At 38.1% G+C, this 21,946-nt stretch overlaps 1 protein-coding gene across 1 annotated transcript in view; it reads right to left on the bottom strand.

Annotated features, from left to right (window-relative positions):
* LOC126981306 (dynein beta chain, ciliary-like) overlaps positions 1-21,946 on the bottom strand; it is a 97,707-nt gene that overhangs the window by 23,758 nt on the left and 52,003 nt on the right. The window contains exons 47-59 of the mRNA XM_050832236.1: positions 21,625-21,737; positions 19,421-19,614; positions 18,772-18,868; positions 18,197-18,319; positions 17,227-17,388; positions 12,333-12,532; positions 11,844-12,000; positions 10,751-10,939; positions 1,879-1,994; positions 1,607-1,730; positions 1,216-1,449; positions 571-675; positions 194-349 (exon numbers count right to left, since the gene is read on the bottom strand). Of these exons, the coding sequence (XP_050688193.1) occupies positions 194-349; positions 571-675; positions 1,216-1,449; positions 1,607-1,730; positions 1,879-1,994; positions 10,751-10,939; positions 11,844-12,000; positions 12,333-12,532; positions 17,227-17,388; positions 18,197-18,319; positions 18,772-18,868; positions 19,421-19,614; positions 21,625-21,737 (1,970 nt within the window). The remainder of the gene's footprint in view (positions 1-193; positions 350-570; positions 676-1,215; positions 1,450-1,606; positions 1,731-1,878; positions 1,995-10,750; positions 10,940-11,843; positions 12,001-12,332; positions 12,533-17,226; positions 17,389-18,196; positions 18,320-18,771; positions 18,869-19,420; positions 19,615-21,624; positions 21,738-21,946) is intronic.

A 21,946-nucleotide genomic window follows, 5' to 3' on the forward strand; every position in this document is an offset into this window, starting at 1 on the left:
ACTTTCTCAATAACTTTAGTTCTTCTTTCATTTCTTGCATGCCATAGCAAGAAATGTGATAAGCAAATTATAAGAAGTAACGGAACACAATGAGAAAGTAATTTCCAATCAAACATTATTTTCTCAAAAGTTTCTTTCACTGGACAACATTTCTCACACATTCATCCAATAAGCAGACTGGAAAGAGAGAAACCTTATTTAGGGTGTTCAAAGCCTCCTTTGCTGCCTCAAGCGCCGGCTCAGCCTTCACCAAGTCCTCTTCACACTCCTTCCTCCGTTTTGCTACTTCAGCTTCAATAATGGCTACTCGTCGCTTTTCCTCATTGGCTGTTTCATTTTCTTTTGAAACCTATTGAATAATTGTACATATTTACCCTCTGGTTGTAGTAATGGATAAAACACTGAAAACACCAGCATTGAAATTGTTGTTAATAGGAAAAAAATTGGTATGAAGCCTCTAATGAAGGGATCACCTAAACTACTGGCAAATTATCTTTCAGCCTTCTTCTTAAATTTAGTACAATCAAATTTAAGTGATTTCAACATAAAACACCAATTCCAATTTCTTACCTTTGCCGTCTCAGCTTCAACTATATGAATAAGTTTATCAGCTGCTTCATTTTTCTTCTGTAATTCAATCTCTTGTGTTGCCAACTTGGCTTTCAGGTCATCAACCTGTGGAAAAGAAATGCATGTGAGAAAAATCCACTGCTTCTATATCATATCTACACAGCATCTACACTATACCATCAGTTCAGTCTCATTTTGAAAGGCTGCATAAATGTTTGCATGTGTTAACCCGGTAGCAGCGACGGGCCAAATTTGTGGCTTTACCGTTGCTAAAATCAATAAAACTAAAATATAAGAAAAAGAGGCAATAATATGATCATGCTATATAGACGTGTTTAGGTAAAAGAAAAAGATTAATTAATATAAAGTATCTAGATTGTCATCTTCATGAGGGCATAGCAAGAAATCATATAAAAAATAAACAAAGGTGTGAAAAATTCAGCTTTCCAGACAAAAGAAGCAGAGGAGTATATTACCGGAAGAAGTTGTGTGATGCAAAGAAAAAAAACATTCACAGTTCTAATAAAAAAATATGTAATTATTTTAACAGATGGGACTAAACGAGTTTGACTCAATCTTGTAAAAGCACAATTAGGTACTTATAGAATAGTTGAGTACAGCTTCTCAAACAGTATCTGAACTTACTTGAGCTGATGTTGTTCTTAGTTTCTCTAAGCCATTCATTAGGCGTTCAATTTTACCCTGAAGGTCCTTGTGCTTGGCAGTGAGAAGACTGGAGTAGAGGGAAATGAAACCCAGAAACGTCTTTGGTGTGGTGTAGTTGAAGCGTCTGTCATTGGTGAGGTAAATACGGCTCATCTCATTCACAGAACCATGAACATGAGCCATGAACTTTGATACAGACTCTCGTAGACCTTCCTAAGGGGGTAAGATGAGTCATTAAGGGTTTGTTATTGACAATGACAGATAAACATGTTCAACAGATGCGGTATTTTTCTGAAGAAACCTTTATAATGTTGCCAATTATCACCACTTAAAAATGACAGTACAGAGAGGAAATGCTGACATAACGTACCGGTAAATACTGAATACCACCCAGGAAAGTCTCGGAAACAGACACCAGAGCCTCTTGTGGCCATTCATGGAACCAGTCAATTGTAGTACAACTAATAATTGCTGGAAACTGACGGGCTCTTACTCTGCTCAAATGAATATAAATGAATATGGTAAATAAATGATTATGTACTACAAGTGAATATAAATAAATGTACAAAGGTAAGTTAGCATGATAAAATTATCAGTCAAGAGTATACATATATATTAATAGTATTCAGTTATATAGCACACCTGAGAGTTGAGCCAACAGGGGAGAAACACAACACCATTTTGAGGTTCTTTCTGACACGATCGATAAAGAACCTCCAGCAATTGTCGCGAGTGTCTTGCTGCCCAGTGGTCTTAACCTGCATTTGTTTGGGTTGAAGCCAAGGAGAAAAGGAATGCAAAGTATACAATAACATGAGCGCTGAGAGATTATCAAGTGTTCAAGTAGGAACATTCTGCAAGACAAACAAACTATACAAAATTGTGATGCATTCTGCTGCTTCTTCTTAGCATAAACAAATTTTTTTAAAGGATGTCAAAATATAAAATTAATGTTTTCATAAAACAAAACTAAACTGAAAATTTCCATTCTGGTAAATTGCAAAGAATATCAAAACACTAATTAAGGGAAACAAGATTCTTGTTTCTAATAAAAGATAAGTTTGTTTATTTTAATTATCATCAGGGACCATTACCTGATATAGTTAAAGAGTTGCATTTAAAAATTACTTATAAAATAAAGCATATGATGTAAATCCCTCATTTATAAATACTGAACCTTTAAGATTAATAATCATCATGCAGTAGGGCAGAACAGAGGGTGATCATTTTCATTTAGGTCAGTCCATGTCAAATGCTTCAGTTTGGACACAGACTTTAAGCTTACCTTGGCTGGCATGTAGTGTGAAAACATGACTAATTTGATAGGAAACAACACACCTGGAAATGGAGCCAAAGTAGCAATCATGGATCAAATTTTGTGAATTGCCAAAGAATATCTGTTGCTCACCACCCTCTGCCTCTGTCCAGTTCTAAGATACTGCAATAGACACAGCTAAGCTACGCAAAAAATGGCTTTCTGCTGCACGTGACCGCAAAAGACGAAAGTGGACGGGTCTTAGCTGTTGTGATGGAGCAAATTTGGGCTACGGTGGTCTTGAGGGCTACTGGTGGGACAATCAAGGCCATGGTGGGTAGTTCAAACTACTCTAACACCACAGAGTTGGCCTCCAGACAGCCAACACAGCAGTAATCTGAGGCTGCTTGTGTTTATGGCTGAATAAGTATGAAGAGAATGCCTTCTGGTTCAGTTTCATAAGAAATAAATCATGAATAAAAACAAACTGACTTCTTGAGATCACCTATTGCTTTCCTTCATACAAAGGAAAAATGTTAAGAGCACCAGTATCTTCCAGGAATTCTGAGTGTATAGAATGACACAAAGTTACTGATTTATCTTTTATCAGACAGAAAGACAGAATAACAAAGAAATGCCACATCTATCAACAAATTCTTAATAACCATATATTTATTTTACTGAATAAGCTCCATTGAAATAAGGACAGTAAATAACTTTGACACTTTCCTCTACCATGAAAATTATGAAATTCTAAAGCATCATGTTATCCTAATATGAGCCACATCTCCTATGGTTGTTTGTAAGAAATTTACTCAGAATATGGTTAAGCAGAAGCTGATGGATACCAATCTGATATACTTTCTACTCTATGACTTATTTTCAATTGTTTCTGCTGCATCACAATTTTTATGTAAAATTTCCTGGAACCTGAGTGTCTTCCCCTCCTCTTGCTGCCTAACTATACACCAATCACAAGGCACTTCTTTGGCTAATCTGTCTGTCTTCATAATGCCGGAATTAATCAATACCTTTGTATATAAATATATATATATATATATATATATATATATATATATATATATATATATATATATATATATATATATATATATATATATATATATATATATATATATATATATATATATATATATATATATATATATATATATATATATATATATATATATATATATATATATATATATATATTATTCCATACATCTGCACAATTCTCTACATAGTTTATTAAATATCTGAAATCAATATGAAAATATATAAATGATTAAAGAAATTATGTAAATATATAAATACAGGAAGTAGTATAAATAACCATGCAAATATATATATATATATATATATATATATATATATATATATATATATATATATATATATATATATATATATATATATATATATATGGTGATGCATTACCTACATGGCTGTCTGGGAGCTGCCTCCATCAGGGTGAGGGACGCAAAGGTGTCTTACGTGCTGGCGGCCCATTGTGAGACTGGCGTGTTCTGCCCTATATACTGACATGAGGGGAGCCAGCTAAAATAGCCAGGAAAATCTCCTTACAAAATTTGTCAGTATTTGAAAAATTCTTTTTTTTTTTTCTATCTCAACAAGGCGCAGAATGGGAAGAAAAGTCGATGACCTGAGACGAGCAGGCGAAAAAAACGACGAGATACATACCATCCAGACGTCCTTGTACTCCCGCTGGTCACCACAAGACGCAGGACAGAAAAGCACATCACTGTTAATCATGGTCACCTCTCTGGGGACTTTTATCTATAACATGAAGACAAGACAAGGCAAGACAGGAGCAAAGAGCTGAATGCTCTGCTACTTCAAGATCTCAAGTATAGAGCTCATTGTGGAGTGCCAATGCAGAGGATGTGTTGTGCAGCATGCATTATGTTGTGCCACTGCTTGCTGTGCTGCATGATCACTGCGTCTGCTGTACAGAACACAAATCTGTACATGCCAAGGAACGGAAAGGAAAACTTATTCTGTCACTTGTATCAAGCATGAAAACCACTTTCTACATAAATATTGTGTACTTTGAGTATGGTAATAATACAACAATAAACCTAATATATATATATATATATATATATATATAGATATATATATATATATATATATATATATATATATATATATATATATATATATATATATATATATATAGTCATACACCAATTTACAAGTATTTGTCTTTAAAAAATCAGAATTATGACACAAGAGCCAATGATTGTTTCTGCACCATTGACCGCTGGATGCTGAGTCGCCATGGGTGCTGTGAATACACAATTTACAGTTTGTCTGTCTTGTGCCCTGTGCCATATGAGACCAATTTATGTTGATCTCTGTTTATACAGGTTGAGAATCCATTATCCAAAATTCCAAAATCTGAAAACCTCCAAAATCCTACAGTTTTTGAATGCTGACATGATGCGTCACAAAGTGATGGTAAGTGACCAAAATACTAGTAATGGTTCCAAAACTAGAGCCAATAATCCATTATCAGTACCAAAACACCAATAACGGTTCCAAAACTAGAACCAATAATCTGATACCTGTACCATCATGACATCAGTGGTGTGAATCAACATGGCAGGCGTGAAGACAGTGACAACGAAGGCGGAGAGTCTTTTATAACGTGATATCCTCGGTTCCTGATGGCAGAGGAGGCCGTTACTGGCGGATTAGCACCCTTCGCCGTCCTTCTTGCCGCCTGTGGTGCCACGAAAGGCTGGGCAGTGGTGGGCGAGCAGGCGGAGTGGGCGGGGGGTGAATTTTGAACGTATATTTGCTGTGTTTTACGGCCGGTTTTCCGGAAGGAGCACTTATATATGAGCTAACTTTTTATTCAGGAAAAGGCCTCCCAAAACTGAATGTCTTAAATGCCCATTCACCTTACATGCAATTAAATGTGGTATATTTTCATTTCTTATTTTTTTCTGGCATATTCTCTACCCTTGCTGCTTGAGCTAAATTTCATACTATATATTAGTCCTAAATTCCTCACTGTTCATTTTAACAGACTGCCTCTGCCATCTCAACACATTGGCTCAAGAGTACAAGCAACCACAATAATTTTTTTCCACTTTGCCATTTTTTGAGGGGTAGGCTAATCATCATCATCATCATTTCATCGACACCTGCTCCTAGAAGCTCCCACCAGGGGATGGCCACGGCAGAAGAGCTTCCACCTTTCTCTATCCAGACTAGGCTAATTAAGAAAATAATGGTCCTGTGAGTAAATGCCAAATTTTTTCACAACAATCACAGACACCACACCTCACCAAGCTCTCTGATGATATTTGTTTCAGTGTCGTCAAGTCCATCTCCTTCAATTTGTCTTCATACGTCATATTCGAGAGTTCTGGGACCATTTTAGTTGCAATTCTCTGTATCCTTTCAAGCTTTCTGATTTCCTTCTTTTTGTGAGGCGACCACACAACTGCAGCATATTCAAGCTTTGGTCTTATCATTGATGTTATTTTCTTCATCATTTCTTTGTCCATAAAGTGGAATGTGAAAACATGCTCATGTGAATATTGCATGCTTGTCCTGCATGCTTGCCACATAAATTTCTTGGCAGTCTATGCATACAACAATGCCTCCTGCTGAGTGAATTTTTCGTGTTTGCACCCTGTGTGAAAAACTGAGTTATTTTCATAGTTTTTTATTACTTCCTTCGAGTCTGGTAGGGCCCTAGTTAGCAGAGATAACAATGACAGATGACATGAGTGCCCTACTTCAAAGGACAGAGGAAATAAAGACACAGTTTACTAAGCTGAGTGCTGAGTGAGTGTGTAACGGAAGTACATCATTTGGGACAGAGCATGATTTCACAAGACATGAAATCATGCATTGAAAACAGCATGAACATGAAGTGGGCAACCACATGCTAATTTTACCATTCACAGCCTGGCTTCCTCTACTCCAGAAATGTTCTTTTTAAGTACTGATTTTATGAAGTTGATCAAGCAAAGTTTCTCAGTGTGTAAAGAGAAAGACCATCAAGCCATAAAACGGTTTGAGATGTAAGCAAAACTGAGTGTGAGATGTACGTACATCACAAGAAAAATGTGAATGTTTATTCCAGATAATCAAGGTTAAGATTATCAGGGCAATTGATGATAAACAAAGCAAACAAACTGTTGATAAGAGGGCATTGCTTTACAATGTATCAGGTGGAAACATGGCAAACTCAACGTAAATGACACTTTTTTTTTATGAGCAAATCTTTAACCCTTAAACTATTCAGTTTGCCTTTTGAGCAGCATCAGATCAAACTTGAAATGCTGGAATCAGTCTTTTTCATAACCGTAAACAAAGTCAATACCATCATTTCAAGTTTACTAAAAGCAACATAACTGTTTGAATTGAATGAATCTGTGCATATTGTGGGCTAATGTGAAAACCCTCAGCCCCAGGGTAGGCAGCTAGGGCACTGGATGAAGAGTCAATCTGGACAGAACCAAACTTAACATTGTAGTAAGTGTGCCTTATTTACCAATTATTAATTGCTATATTCTGTACGTTTGTTTTTGGTGTGCTTTTTACATAAACAAATGTGTAAATCTGTCTAATACCAGTAACTCCCGAGAATGGACAGTTGTTTCTTAAACGTTTTTTTTTTTTGGATGACCATATTCTGAAACACCTCTTCATTTAACTATGAACTCATCACCATTATATGGCAAAATGTTTATGTAAACTAATAAATAAATAAATAAATATATATATATATATATATATATATATATATATATATATATATATATATATATATATATATATATATATATATATATATATATATATATATATATATATATATATATATATATATATATATATATATATATATATATATATATATATATATATATATATATATATATATATATATATATATATATATATATATATATATATATATATATATATATATATTATTGTAACATGAAGTAACACTGCATTGTACACTACTGTCTATGGATAAGACAATTTAAGCAAAATACTAATTCTACAAGAAATGTGCTTCAGTGATTGGTACAGAAGTTTGTGCTGGTGCGACTCTAACAAATATATATATATACATAAATTAGTAATCAAAAGGACCATGTATCAGCCAAAAATAGTAGGCAAAAGAGACTGGAACAGCAACTGGTGGGTAAACATGTATTAAAAATTGGATTGGTCCGAATGCATCAGTCTGCAGCAGAAAATTGAGGCGCAAATCGAGGGGACTCAAAGAGGTACCCACCTCAAAAACTGTGCCCTCATCAAAACCTGAGCCACCACTTGGATAGGAAATACAACATGAGAAACTACTGGTCAGTGTGCAGCAGAAAGCAGTACTGTGGTCTGTTATCATACACAAAGGATTTAAGGCAGAACTAAAAAGAAAAAGAAAAAGGAGAGAAAAAAAGATAGTCATACATGCAGCAGAGGCACGCATGGTACCTAAAATATATGAATGAATGAAGCGTGATGCATGTCCTTATTTATTATATCACTACTTATACAATGAATGAAGAGAATAGATTATGTTCAGATGAAAATGAGGATTTTGCAACAGGATGGCAGTCTTTGTGCTTTGCCTCTAGGCACTTCATGATCTTAACAATGATTTTCTTCACCTCAGAAATCACCATCATTTGCACTTTATTTACATACTTCACACTGCACATTACACCTCATTATGTTAACAGTTACTGATGTGGAAATATTCCCAGGCTGTAGTAAGACAGTGGGCATTGAGCATCATGGTAAAAACCAAGCTCAAGTCCCATCAGCTGATGGCTGATCATGTTAGACCTTCTGATGAGTGTCCTAAGGTCACCCACATGCTAGTCATCATTCCTGACTTCAATTGTGACTCAAGTCAAGCAGAGCACATGTGACACAGCATGGACTAAGTCAGCAAAAAAGGTGGATTCACTACACATAAGAAAAAACCGCCGACCACCAGTACACTTCAATATGCCCTGAAAGTGCTATAAACCTCAACAAAAGAGAGAACTCTACTAATGCCTCTCAGTAATCTCTTGCTACTTTCACTATCACCAAGAATAAAAAGGGAACCATCAGCTTCATGCTCAATTTCCCATCATTTTTTTGTTGCCAGCCATTCCAGTATCTTGAGAAAAATTGCCAGCACATAACTATTTTAGTCACTCATCAGTTTCATGAGAAAAACAGTACAGTGTTCCCTTTGTGTTTGAGGATTTATTAATTGCAGGTTATTCCAGAAAAATGTAAATGTGAAATATTCTTAAATATGTAGCAAAATCTGAAATTCATGCTACGCATATGACAGCAGTGTAAACAAACACTACCTGGGGCTCCCACCGCCATCCCAACCACCTCACTCCCCAGGCGTGCATCACCTGAATGGTAATCAGTGACGGCAGTATTTTCATGGTCCTCATCACAAGCTTTTCACACGGCACCCTGATATAGTTCTGCCACATCAAAGAAATATCAATAGAAAAGCTTGGAAGTGTTCAAGAGAAGCAGAAAATTATTGAGAGTGACAGCAAAATATATTGATACTGGACAAGCTTAGAAGTGATATGAGTTATCATGGTTTTGACCAGTGCAGAGATATCTAGCCCACAACCCCTGGTAAGGGAACACTGCAGTATCCTTTCATGATCTGACACCTATTTTCACTCTATTTTAATGTCATTGACAATTTCAATGAGCCATCAAAATCAGGAGCATTTACTTGTATTAACATTAAAGTTTAATGCACCATTTAGAAAAAAATAGCACAACTATGGGTTTTGGTAAGCTTTGACACTTTTATAATGTGTGCAATCTTCATATTCTTCAAAATCATCATCTCTAAGGTAACTTTCCTGTACATATGAAACACAAAGACAGCAATTCTGTTATATGCAAGACAGAAAGAAATGTATAAACAAAATCATGAAAAAAATGTACATGATAAATTTCAATGGAGCATGAGAGTGCATGAAATGATAGCAGTTCAACCATATCGTTTCAAATGCCATTTTAACCAGTTACTGAAATATCACATATAAATATTAAGTTTTATTTTCATAAATAAATTTTGGAAAAATGACCATAGCAAGGCATGTCAAAACACAGCCCACCCGCTCAGCCATTTTGTTTTAGGGGTTAGCTAAGAAATGAGTGTCTAAGGAGACTTGGTAACTATAGTAATCCGGATGTCACAGTCAGTCCCAAGTCTTCAATGCAAACAATTCACTTTCATCATATGACTCCAAGGCTGAAGAAGCAGAGCTGAGTGTTAGGTACCTGATTTCCTGACACTACTATTTAATATTAAGAAAAACTGAGCCCAGCATTGTCTTCTTGTGAATATTCTGCATTGCAAAAGTATAAATTTGTAAGTGTGGTCTTAGCGCAGGATTAATGGAAATAGTCCATAAACATTATTTTTCCACTTATTAGGCTTCAACTCCTCTTCACTCTGTAACTTTTAATTACATTAATTCTTCAAGCATGGTTCCTGAATCTACATACTTTTCTGATTATCTTGTTGTAGGATATGTCTGTCCCTGTGTGAAAACATCTACAAGGTCAAACTACCTAGAAATAAAAGGGAACACCAAGATGCCTAAGACTCTGTGAAAGGTTGGTTACCTGTGCTCCTTAGCACAATACATATGTTCTGCTAAAGTTGGGAATAAAAATATTTAAAGGATAGGGCACACAGAACAAATAGGTCTTCAAGATGTTTTATGTTCTAGCATCACTTTCAAGGAGGCTGTCCTAATGGTGTACAGTCCACCCCAAACACACAGCTCTGCCTATAGAAAATGTTCACAAATGTCATGTTATGACCCTTTGCAAAACATGTGCTAGTGAATTACCTTCCTGACAGGAAGTTGTCATTACAGGCTTTGCAATGATATGGAATCAATGAGAGATTATTTTGAAGGCAATATTTAAGGGTGAAATTTAGTAAATAATATACAAGTAACGTGTAATGCATTTCTGTATGATGACTGAAAAGTAGTGATGGAATATTTACATTGAGAGCATGAAAGCTGACAGAAATGTTTTAGATGAAATATTAAAAATATTTAAAGTGCAGGAAAGAAAATCATAAAAGACAATGGATTAGTAAATCTACACAAGAGTTTATGGATCCAAGAACATGAGCATAATTGATTACCATTAATCTGCAATTTGTATTTCAGATAATAACTCACCCTCAACCGTGTGATGCCTCACCTCATTCCTCACTGAGGAAACAATGTTCTCCACTTCATCTTCGGGGAAGAGGTCTGGAATTTCTCCCGAGGCCAGAAGGTCATTAATGAGGACGAGGAATTTTTCATCAGGAATATGAGCATCAGTGATGAGGAAGACAGTTCCAAGGTTTTTGAGGCCAGCACGGAGGTACAGATTTGCCAAGTCTGTCTGTGATGAATGCAAGGAAATACCATATCAGGAAACACTACCCACAAAAACCTGCATCTCTGTTGAAAGTAATTCCTTTATAATTAGTGGCACCGTCAAACACAGACTCCAAGGTTACCCAGTATACCTTTGATGGTATACGAGCAGAGTAAGCAAGACTTTAACCCCTCTGCTACGAATGGCACAGATTTTGCCTGCACTGGTAGCCTGGTGACATATACTCCCAGGTCTTTCTCTGCCTCTGTGGTGGATATTGGAGTGCTTCCCATGTGGTATTGGTATCATGGATTTCTCCTCCGAAGGTGCATAACTTTACATTTTTCTTCAATGAACTGTAGCAGCCACTTATTGCTTCACTCCTGTCGCTTGGTGATGCCTTCTTATAGGAAGCCTGCATATAAAGGGTCAAAAGGCTGACTCAACCTGTCTTCAGTATTATCTCAGTATGACAAAGCCTTTCTCTCTAACAAACTTATTTATTACTAAACTGTTGCTCCAGGAAATTTACATTAGCTTGGTGAGTTATAGCAGGCATTTTTATAACTCTCATTTTTGTTGATGAGCTGCCTTCCTTCCTGCTACAAATAATCCATACATGTAACACAATATATATATAACACATCAGTCTATGTAGCAACCTTCATATTTATCTACCTCTTTCTCTATACAGTGAGGCCCGTGTCTAGCGATAACAAGAGATTGAAAAAACACCACCTTCCAAAACTCCTCTTCCAAAATTGTAGACCCTTGACACACTTAAAAAAATCTTTGTGACATTCTTAAACCATCTCATTCTATCACACTTCATCTATCGTGCCCCTCTCCCCTCACCAGATGTACTACTCAATGAGGAAAAGTGATTCAAAATGTTTTGTATTCTTTTTATGTTAAACAGAATAATTACCCTCAGTTCCTGAATGCCATAATCTTTAGTGAGAGTGATTTGGAACACCTCAAGGCCAGAAATAAAGGCTGCCAGTCGAGCCAGGGACTGCTTCCCTGAGCCTCCAACCCCCACCAGCAATGCATTTCCTCGGGGACACTCCAGGATGCGGTTGATCCTATGAGTAAGTGCAAGTAAGGAACAAGAAACTGCTGGTTTTCCTGGATCAATAATAAAAAGGAACAAGATTTTTATAACACAAGTTAATGAAGAGAAGATACTTCATGAAGAAAGTATTACTTGTTGAAATATCTTGAAATATATTTAATCGTTAATCTGAATGATGATGGTCATATAAAAAGTTATATATATTGAAGAAAATGTTAATTCTATCTTCTTTATCTTGTATACTTAAATCACATGACAGTAACTAAGGATCTTTGCTAATGCTTTGACAAATACTAATAGTTTCAATTAATATATCTAAATCATGCAATTCTTTTCTCCTACCGACATATGTGAGCCATTGCATCTTCAAACAAAACCAGATTCATGGCAGCATTGAGTTCATTGTAGGTTGTGAGGGCATCCTGCAGAGTGTTGTTTAGGTCGCCCCACGACTGTATTGGCAGGTAGCGAGGCTCCCCAACTCCACGTGCGAAGTGGCAAAAGACATTTGGCGCGGCCATGACCTCCCCTTCATCCAGCTCCTTTTGTCCAAAGGAGGACCATTGCAAGAATGTGTGTGTGGTTGCATGTGGCAGAGAAGGATATAAAATCCCAACTATGATGTTTAACATTAACCAGTATGAAAATTGAGACAAATAATAACACACACACACACACACACACACACACACACACACACACACACACATGGAGTTAGATAAATAAGTTTGATGAGGTGGATAGAGATGATCTCTTCTCAACTGCGAGAACACAGGGGCTGAGAGGACATGGAAAGAATCTTAATAAAGGAACCTGTTTGAGTGACTTGAAAAAGTATAGTTTTCCACAAAGAAGTGTTAACACATGGAACAGCTTGCGGGAAGAGGTGGTGGAGGCAAACAGTGTCCAACAAATGAAGGAAAGGCTGGATGAATGGAGATATGGAGACGGGACTATTAGACCTTAGCTCGGGCCCGGTAGACTACAAATAGGTAAATACACAAACACACACACACACACACACATGTACATTAAAAAATAATGACTGTGATGAAAATGTGAAGAGCAATCTGTGGAGATGGCAGGATCAAGAGAGGGGACTGGTGGAGGAAATGAAAGTATCAAGTGCAAGTGGTGACTCCTCAGTGCTCATTCCTGAGGCTCAAACAGGGCATTACATATCTGCTTTAGGGATAAAACTCTTATGACAACTTACTACAATTTAAGATGCTATTATTTTGTTTCTACTACTTGTGAGAACTGAAGAGGCTAGTGGTGCAAGATAAATTTATCATAGTAGTACTTTTATATAGGTGGAAATAAACAACCAATAGGAGTTGAATGCATAAACAAAATAATCAACTATAATGACTGCTTAACACCAAAGAAAGAAATTCATGTTATTTTGAAAATAAAGATACACCACTGGCCTGCCTCTTTCTCATTCATATATATCTCTAAGAGATCTGTAGATCTGAAAATCAGATTTACATCTGTGGAAAAAATATTAATATAATACTACTCATCCAACGATTCGTTTAGGAGATATCTGCAAAAAACACCGTTTGTCCACCGCTGAAATGCATAGTACATGCATAAATGTACATCCATATCAGCCAAGGCAATTATGTGATATATACATGATCCATGGACCCTTCATATCATAACATCTATATGCACAAAAATCTTGTCAAGTCAAACTCCCAAAAACTAAACGTATCTCACCAAAAGATTCATGGTTCATTATTACTGTTTCAGTCATTATTACCAATCAATTCTTACTATTCATTCTTTTTTCTTATTTGATGTTATGAATCTTAGGTAGATTTCATGAAAGGCGAGGCTCATGCCATTTCACTGTGCCTCTCTCGCTTGATGCAGCCGTGCATGGAAGGTAATGTTGTTCTCAGTGAATGCTGTTTGGGTAACTTAGATAATTTGGGCACAAAAACATTTTAATAAGGAGTGAACGGTGTACAAACTTTACCCAGAGGTTCTCATTCTTTCAATATGTTTTACATTTTGCCTCAATTTTATCCATCTCCAGAAATGTTCTTACAATACAGAAAACACAAAAGAGTGACTATCATGCCTTTTATAGTGACAAAAATCATAAGGCAGAAAAAAAGTTTCCTGAGCCATGGTGTGTCTTACATGTCAACTAGTAACACCACTGCCTTGTTTGTTCCGTCAGAGGGTTAATCCTTGGCAGCTCAAAGATCAACTTCTTACTGTTTCAAGGCTCTTGAATTCACTGGTAAGAAGTGTGACCATCAAGTCATAAAGGAGGAAAATATAAATAATGCAATGGAAAAATAGACTGAGTGAGGAAAAGTACATATAATGGTCACTGCATGCCAAAACACTACGCCTAGACACTTGGCCACATGTAATACCACAAAACTTGAAACACCAGAAATTGATCTCAGGGGAAAGAGATCCATGCAGTGCAGAGCCCCACAAACATGAGGCAAACAGGAAGCCACTCAGGTTAAGGGAAAACCTTCAGGCATTACTTGCACAATCATATGCTTTTATGCTTTATGCTTAGTCCCTGGTATCTCCCTGATCAATTTCTCATTGTTTCAAGAACCTATAATTCTATTTATAGCATGGTAAAGAACCTTTCATTTTCTGTCTTAACTGTGGCACAAGCCATGATGTTTTCTGTTCTTATAGTGTTACCATCTAATGATCTCCATCCTGACAATGGAGGTCGGTGCTTGGTTCATGGACGCAAATATAACGGGAAGCCCAATTATTTAGGCCATCTTGTACAATCAGAAGTCTATAAATTCTGACAGATTTGCACATGATTCCTACTTGTTCATGAGAAAATTAATGAAGATTCATGCCCAATGATCCATTTTTGTTTCAGAAAATATGCCTAATACATAAATATATGTATAGATATATATTTTTAATATATGCTGATGTAAATATATATGTATTCATTTATTTATGCATAATCATAGAAACCTGCAAAAATATGGATGTACCTTTATACATGTAACTTATCACATTTTGTCACAGTGCATTTTAATCATGCCACTCGTTTTATAACCGGCATGGTTTCTCCCCCTGACAAATATTATTTTGTCCTTGGCAGTGAGGACAAGCAAGGCAGACACATATATCCAGTGAGGAAAGGACCCTCAAGGGGAGAGAACCCTGTGGGACATAAGAGCCCTGAGGTCCACATCCCCAGGGGCACATGCCCCACCGAGGATCTGTACAGGGACAAGCAGTGCCAAGATCACAAAGGGTAAATACCTCAATAACTGTCTCTTTCTCTTCATCGTCGCTCTGAACCATAAAAAAATTAAATAAGATAAGGATAAAGCTATGAAGGAAAATGGTTGTGGTTCAACTGTTACTGTCTACTTTTGGGTGTGATTGCTCTATAAGGGCTGCAGGCTAATATGTACCTCCTGCTGGGAGAATCTACTGCAGACTTCTAGTCACTCATTCTTTCATCATGCATCATTATGAAGAAAACATTCATTGTGCATTTTCTAAAAGAAGGCAAACATTTTGCTCATTAACCCGTAAGAGGCCGCATTAACTTAAATCAGAGGTAAACCTCCATGTTACAAAATTTTGACTCTGAAGGAAGAAAATGTCCCAGTATGAGAAATAGCGCGCCGTCTGGGACGTGACAGGCGCACCATTCAACGCATACTGGTGGCCGCTCACCACCTGCCCACCTAAACCACACCCAGGGCCTGCCAGAAAAACCTCATCTAGAACAGACATACGTAGAGACATCAGTTGGCTGGTTGAAATGAATGGGTTCTTGGTAACCTCACGCTTCAGGATTATGTCTGTCCTAGATGAGGTTTTTCTGGCAGGCTCTAGGCGTGGTTTAGGTGGAGGGAAGGCCCCAGAAGGCAGGTGGCGAGCGGCCGCCAGTATGCGTTGAATGGTGCATCTGTCACGTCCCAGACGGCGCGCCATTTCTTGTACTGGGACATTTTCTTCCGTCAGAGCCAAAATTCTAGCCCTCTCCTCCTTGGTACAGGTCTTGGCCCCCATCCTGAGACATTTGTAGTGTTGTTGCATCAAGAAATAGCGAACATACAATAATCTGGGGTTGCAGGTGGTAAATAGCGGCAAAGTAGCTCCCCATACAAAGGCCTGGGAGCCACTGATTCGTGTATTGTGTACCCCACAGACTTGAGGAACGTCGCTGAGGTTACCAGATACCACCAAAAGTGTTGCCACATAGATCGTAGTTGAATTGGACATCTGTCATGCCACGCGTATTCCTCATTGGTTTTATAGGGGGGGTGGAATCTCCTATGACCAATGCTGTATATATACACTGTATGTGCCAAGGGGGATGAATAAAAGCATTTCCAACTATCACGACTATGGGCGGGGTCACCTTCACTTCATGTCCCCAGTGCTGGGCGGGAGCATCAGGTATAAGCCGCAGAGGTGGCCACTGGTGCGGTGACCTTTTAGCTCATCGGTGGCGTAATTAGTATGCTGCCCTGACTTCTACTCATAAGGCTCGGGTTCGATCCCCGGCACTTAGTGGTGTTCATTACAGGATATCTAAAATATTCAACATCATTGGACAGTCACCACCACTGCCGTCACTGAAAAAAAAATTAACTTGATTTAATTTCTTGTCGTTCGATGTTGCCATCAACGGAGGACGAAACGGTGCCCAGCTACAACTGTCGTCACTCATACAGGGACGCTATTGACATCATTAATGTTGACGACCACCATAAAAATGGAATAATGGGTACCCAACCTTAGGCAGCGTGTGTGATGCCGACGGTTGGCAGACATGACCCGTACATGTCAAAGCAGCGCAAAACTCAGTGCAATAATGCGCAATAGTCAGGATGTTAAGAATTTAGGACAAAGCGCGAAACTCAAGGATTGTGAAACTCAGATAGCACGAAACTCAGGAGGGTACTGTATACTATTTATTTGATTCATTTTCCCTTGAACTCTATTATCTTAAATTTGATTTTCAAATTTTCTTTTGCTTCCCTTAGGACTTTTTTGCTATCATGTTAAATTTTCACTAGTTTTGTTCCTCTTTTATATTCCTCAGTAACTTCTTCATATGATCCAGCATGGTCTTCCCTATCTGTCGTGTGTGTATTTTTTACATATATACAAGTATTAAAACATTCATCTGATGAATTAAAAATGTTTGACGTGAATGAGTGACACTAAAAGCAGTCAAAACACTACATCTGGAAACATTTCTTACCTCGAAGATTTTCTTTGTTATATCAACCTGTAGTTTGTTGAGCATCTCGAGATCCTTCTCCTCCAACAAGCGGTCACCATACACTCTTTGAGTCTCATGAAGCCAGCACCGCAGTAACTCAATGGGAGCCTTCATTGTTTCTCCCGAGCAAAAGAGTAGGCCCTGAGTGGAGAAAGGAAACTGTCTAATGTAGTCCCCCCAAAAAATTGAGGTTATATAATTAAAAATCAACTTATTATAAACTCAGGTCGAGGTTTATACTGTTTGACATACCATACTTGTAATGACTCATAATATATGGGCATTTACTTCTTTCCATGTCCTCTTGTTTCTCTCTCGTTCCAAACCTTCATCATCATCTGATTTTGGCATGCTATACCTTTATGGAAAGCTCTATGACTAAGCTATACCATATTGAAATTTCAGGTCACTAGGTCTGTTTTCAAAGGTTTTAGAGCCAAAATACTAAACCGAAGCTAAATCCATATAAAAAAGTTAACGGTTAGCAGTTAGCTACCCTTAATTTCTAATCAGTTTAGCATAAGCGAAGCTAACTTTTTAGTTAGTGGACTACCAGTTAGTGAAGTTAACTTTTCAGTTAGCGATGCCCACCACTGACTGAGTTTAAAAAAACATGACCCAAGTAAGGGAGGAGCAAGGTCAGGTGCCAGCAGCCAGCATCCTAATGGGTCATCAGACACCTAACCAGAGCAAACCGCCCATCACCCAGACCCCCTAAGGACTTCAAGGGCCACCACCACCTGCAGGCACAGGACATTGCACCACCATGCCACAGCCTGGTGGAAATGGTGCCCTCTATGTGCAACAGGTGATGCACACAAACCTGAGTACCAGTGCATGACGTGCGAGTCCAGTGTCCAGTGCGTTCACCCAATCCGTCTACAAGATAAACATAGTATGAAACTAAAGACATTCAAAATGTTGATGCAAAAGCACTTCATAAAAGTACCTGAAATATGTTGGTGAGGTCACGGAGGTTGAAGATGTAGTGGAATTTTGTAGCAGTGGGAAGGAAAGTGAAAGTAATTTTCTGGTGCAACTGGAGGGCAGCTTGTACCAACGGCTCAGTCATCTGCACACAAACAAAAACAAATAAGTTGCATGTATAACATGAATATATGCATAAATACATATTTTGGAAAAAAGAAAATTAAGTCATTAATCAAATAATATCTATGTAGCTGCCTGTCTATCAGTTTTCAATTCATCTACCTCTCTGTAATGGATCAATGGTAAATTGTTGCACTGACCAGACACAACAGACATGTCATAATAACTCCAATATTTACCTGCAGGTTTGCAGGTAAATTGCTCCACAATGACTTTGGCTCACAACTTCACTTATGTATACCAGTAACAAGAAGACTAATGGACCTTCCATAATAACATATACCAAGGCTCTCCCATTATGGTGGTCTGAATAAAATATGTCAAGCTGAATAGTTAAGTGGAACAGAGCATACTTGTGGCTAAATATCTTCATTATAAAAATTAAATGTGTTGACTTTCATCTTTGGGCCTTACCCTAATGAGAGCTGGATTAAATTTCATGGATGGGCTCTTGAGGTGCTGGTCAAGAAGTGAGGAATAGATAAGGTTGAGACTCTCCATGCACGGAAAGCTGTGAATTACAATAATGCTAATATTAGACTTCTACATCAGACATGAAAAAATTTAATGATATAAAATCAGTATTTGTCACATATTAATCCTGCATACATCACATACAAACTGCAGACATATCACATAAAAGGAGGCATTACTTGAATGATAACAAAAGGAAGCATTACTTGAATGATCAATGAATGGAAATGTGACACACTGGGGAATCCCTTCTCATTCTACAACACCTATTCTTATGCTTCATGAGAGAAACAACATGATGATGATGATGATGATGATGCTTAACTCCTTGACTGTGGATTTCCTACAGTCAGACCTCACCAAGCTACAGGAATGGAACAAAAGGTGGCTGATACAATTCACTGAAGAAAAATGTAAAGTCCTGCACCTTGGGAGGGGATATCCAGCACACCAATACCACATGGGAAACACTCCACTATCCACCACAGAGGCAGAGAAAGACATGGGAGTATATGTTACCGAGCTACCAGTAAAAGCCAAATCTGTGCCAATTGCAGCGGACTGGTTAAAGATAAAAATGAACCCTCACCTTACTGCAAAGACACTGAAATGCCGCTGAAGGCGAGGGTTTATGGTGAAGGAGCCAGCCGTGGGGTTCATGGCGCCAACATACTGCACGTTGTGGATGTCCTTCAGAGTGTGTTTTGTTCGGTCATACCAGTGGCCATAGTCAAGATGTTGGCGTATAAGAGTGTGAGGTTGCACAGTTCCGTACATATCCACCTTGAAAAGACATAAGAAAATTTTTGTAGTTATGTTTATTAACCCATTGAACCCCAGGCTATAAATGCACACTGCTACACCCCAATCCCATGCATTTTTACCAATATTATTTCTTTCAAATGGTCACAAGTGCCCTAAAAACATGAATAATTGTATAAAAACCCTTGCTGTCAATACAAAATTCATCAGAAAATCCCGCAACAGCATTTGAAGGTCCCTTGCTAGGCCTGGTGTTTCAAACTTGGCACACCTAGGCTGTCAGTGATGGGCTGCCAGCCGTTGCCACATCATTGTGGTGGCATGCCTGGTCAACGATGCAATGGGATGACAAATGACTGCCGGACATGTTTACGGATTCCCAGAAACATGATAACTGAGGACAATGATCTGCGAGGCATGGGGTGTGTGTGCGCAGGTGCAGAGTGAGTCTAGCGAGTTGCCCGCTTGGGATATTGTTCCCTATATGACGGATCCGTTATATGTACAGGGAATTTGGTGATATATTAATCTCCCAAAAAGCACAAGGGATATCAGTACAATGTACTTAGCTCGGGTGATTTTAGAATGGGTGAAGCATAGTGGAGATAGAAGCCGTCTGATTGAGTTACCTACCTCTTGTAGGCCATGGACAATGTATATTTATGCTATATTGACCATTGTACTTATTTGCAAGTGTACAATTGAAAAGTTAACCACAAAGGTAGTGGAAAGGCGAGACAGTAATTAACTTGGGGAGCAGGTTGTTGGGGGGCCGCTGTCTTATATTCGAGTGAGAGGTTTTGTGCCTCAAGTGTACGTGTCATCAGTTACAGAGAAGCTTCAAAGCTTTGACACGTGACGTCACTCCTTGCCACGTTAGCCATTATACCAGCCAGGAATTGTTGGTGTAATGAATTCTCCCATTTAAGATTTACCGTCACAGATTTATTTGAATTATATCTTACTAATTACCCGATGTGCAATTTACACCAAATAGTATATTATTCCTCCCTAATGACATATGATTTGCTGGGAGGTAATTTTTATATACAGAAATTTCCAACAGCAGGATATGGCTGGGGGAAGAGAGGATGGAGGAGGTGACTGAGTTCAAATATTTAGGGACAGTTTTATGTAAGCATGGAAGTATGGAAGGTGAAGTGAGGGAAAGAGAAGCGAAGGGCAGACAGGTGGCGGGTGCAGAGTTATGAGAGGAAGAAGTGTGAGTGTGGGGGTAAAGAGGGCACTATCCTGCCAACTCTGTCATATGCATCTGAGACGTGGACATGGAATGCAGCACAGCCATCAAGAATACGTACAGTGGGAAAGTTATATAAGAGGTGCATGTGGTGTTTCAGGATGAGATGGAGGAAGTAATGAAAGCATGTATGAGCAGTTTGGTATGGGTGTGACAGAAAAAGGAGTGGATTGTGGAGTGGCAGAGTGGGTGAAGGGTGGTGCACTGAGATGGTTTGGAGACGTGATGAGAATGAATGGGAATTAATTTGTTAAGAGTATGAGGGAAGGATTGAGGGAGGTGTCAGGGGAAGACCACCTTTGGAGTGGATCAATAGGGTGAGCGAGTATTGGAGCGAGTGAGTTAGAAGCAGCAGGATTGAGTGTGCTGAGAGGGGATGCCAGAACAGGGAGAGATGGAGACACTTCTGCCATGGCCACCCCCTGGAAGGAAGTTCCCATGAGGAAACAGGGTGTCAGACATATAGATAGATGGGTAGTAGATAGATGAAAATTATCAACGTGTTTAGACCCATGAAGTGTGTATATTCCTTCAGCATCCAGATGTCTGAGTAGTCAAAATGTGTCAGTTGAGATACTTATATCTGCACGCTCTATCATAACTGAATATCATCTCATGCATTTCAAAGAAAGAAACAATACTAGACACAGAAGCATTATAGTTATAATTAAATTTACCATGTTAGTCAATGATGAATTTTTAAGTATTTACCATTTAATTTTCTTAAATAAATTACTAGTAAACAAGTTTGTGAATATCTAAAAACATCTTACCATTGGCATGTTGATATCATCAATGAAGTAGACCAATCTTTTGTTGCCTGGCGGAGCATAGTTTCTCCCTGCCTTCTTCTCTAGAGGCTTTTCTAACACTCTCTGAAGTAACTCTGGAGAAAAAATGATTATAAACATAAAATTTTGGCATGAAAAAGAAAAGTATTCGACATATTTAGCTATAACAAGCATGGTGTTAAGACAAACTGTTAACTGTGATGAAATGTGCCCCAAGGCTGAAGCTCCTGTATTATTTTTTGAGACATTGCTTTTATTCTCATACTCTGCTTCAGTAGAGTTTGCACAACCAAGGACTTGTGGA

The sequence above is a fragment of the Eriocheir sinensis genome, chromosome 47 (genome assembly GCF_024679095.1).
Source record: "Eriocheir sinensis breed Jianghai 21 chromosome 47, ASM2467909v1, whole genome shotgun sequence".
NCBI lineage: Eukaryota > Metazoa > Arthropoda > Malacostraca > Decapoda > Varunidae > Eriocheir > Eriocheir sinensis.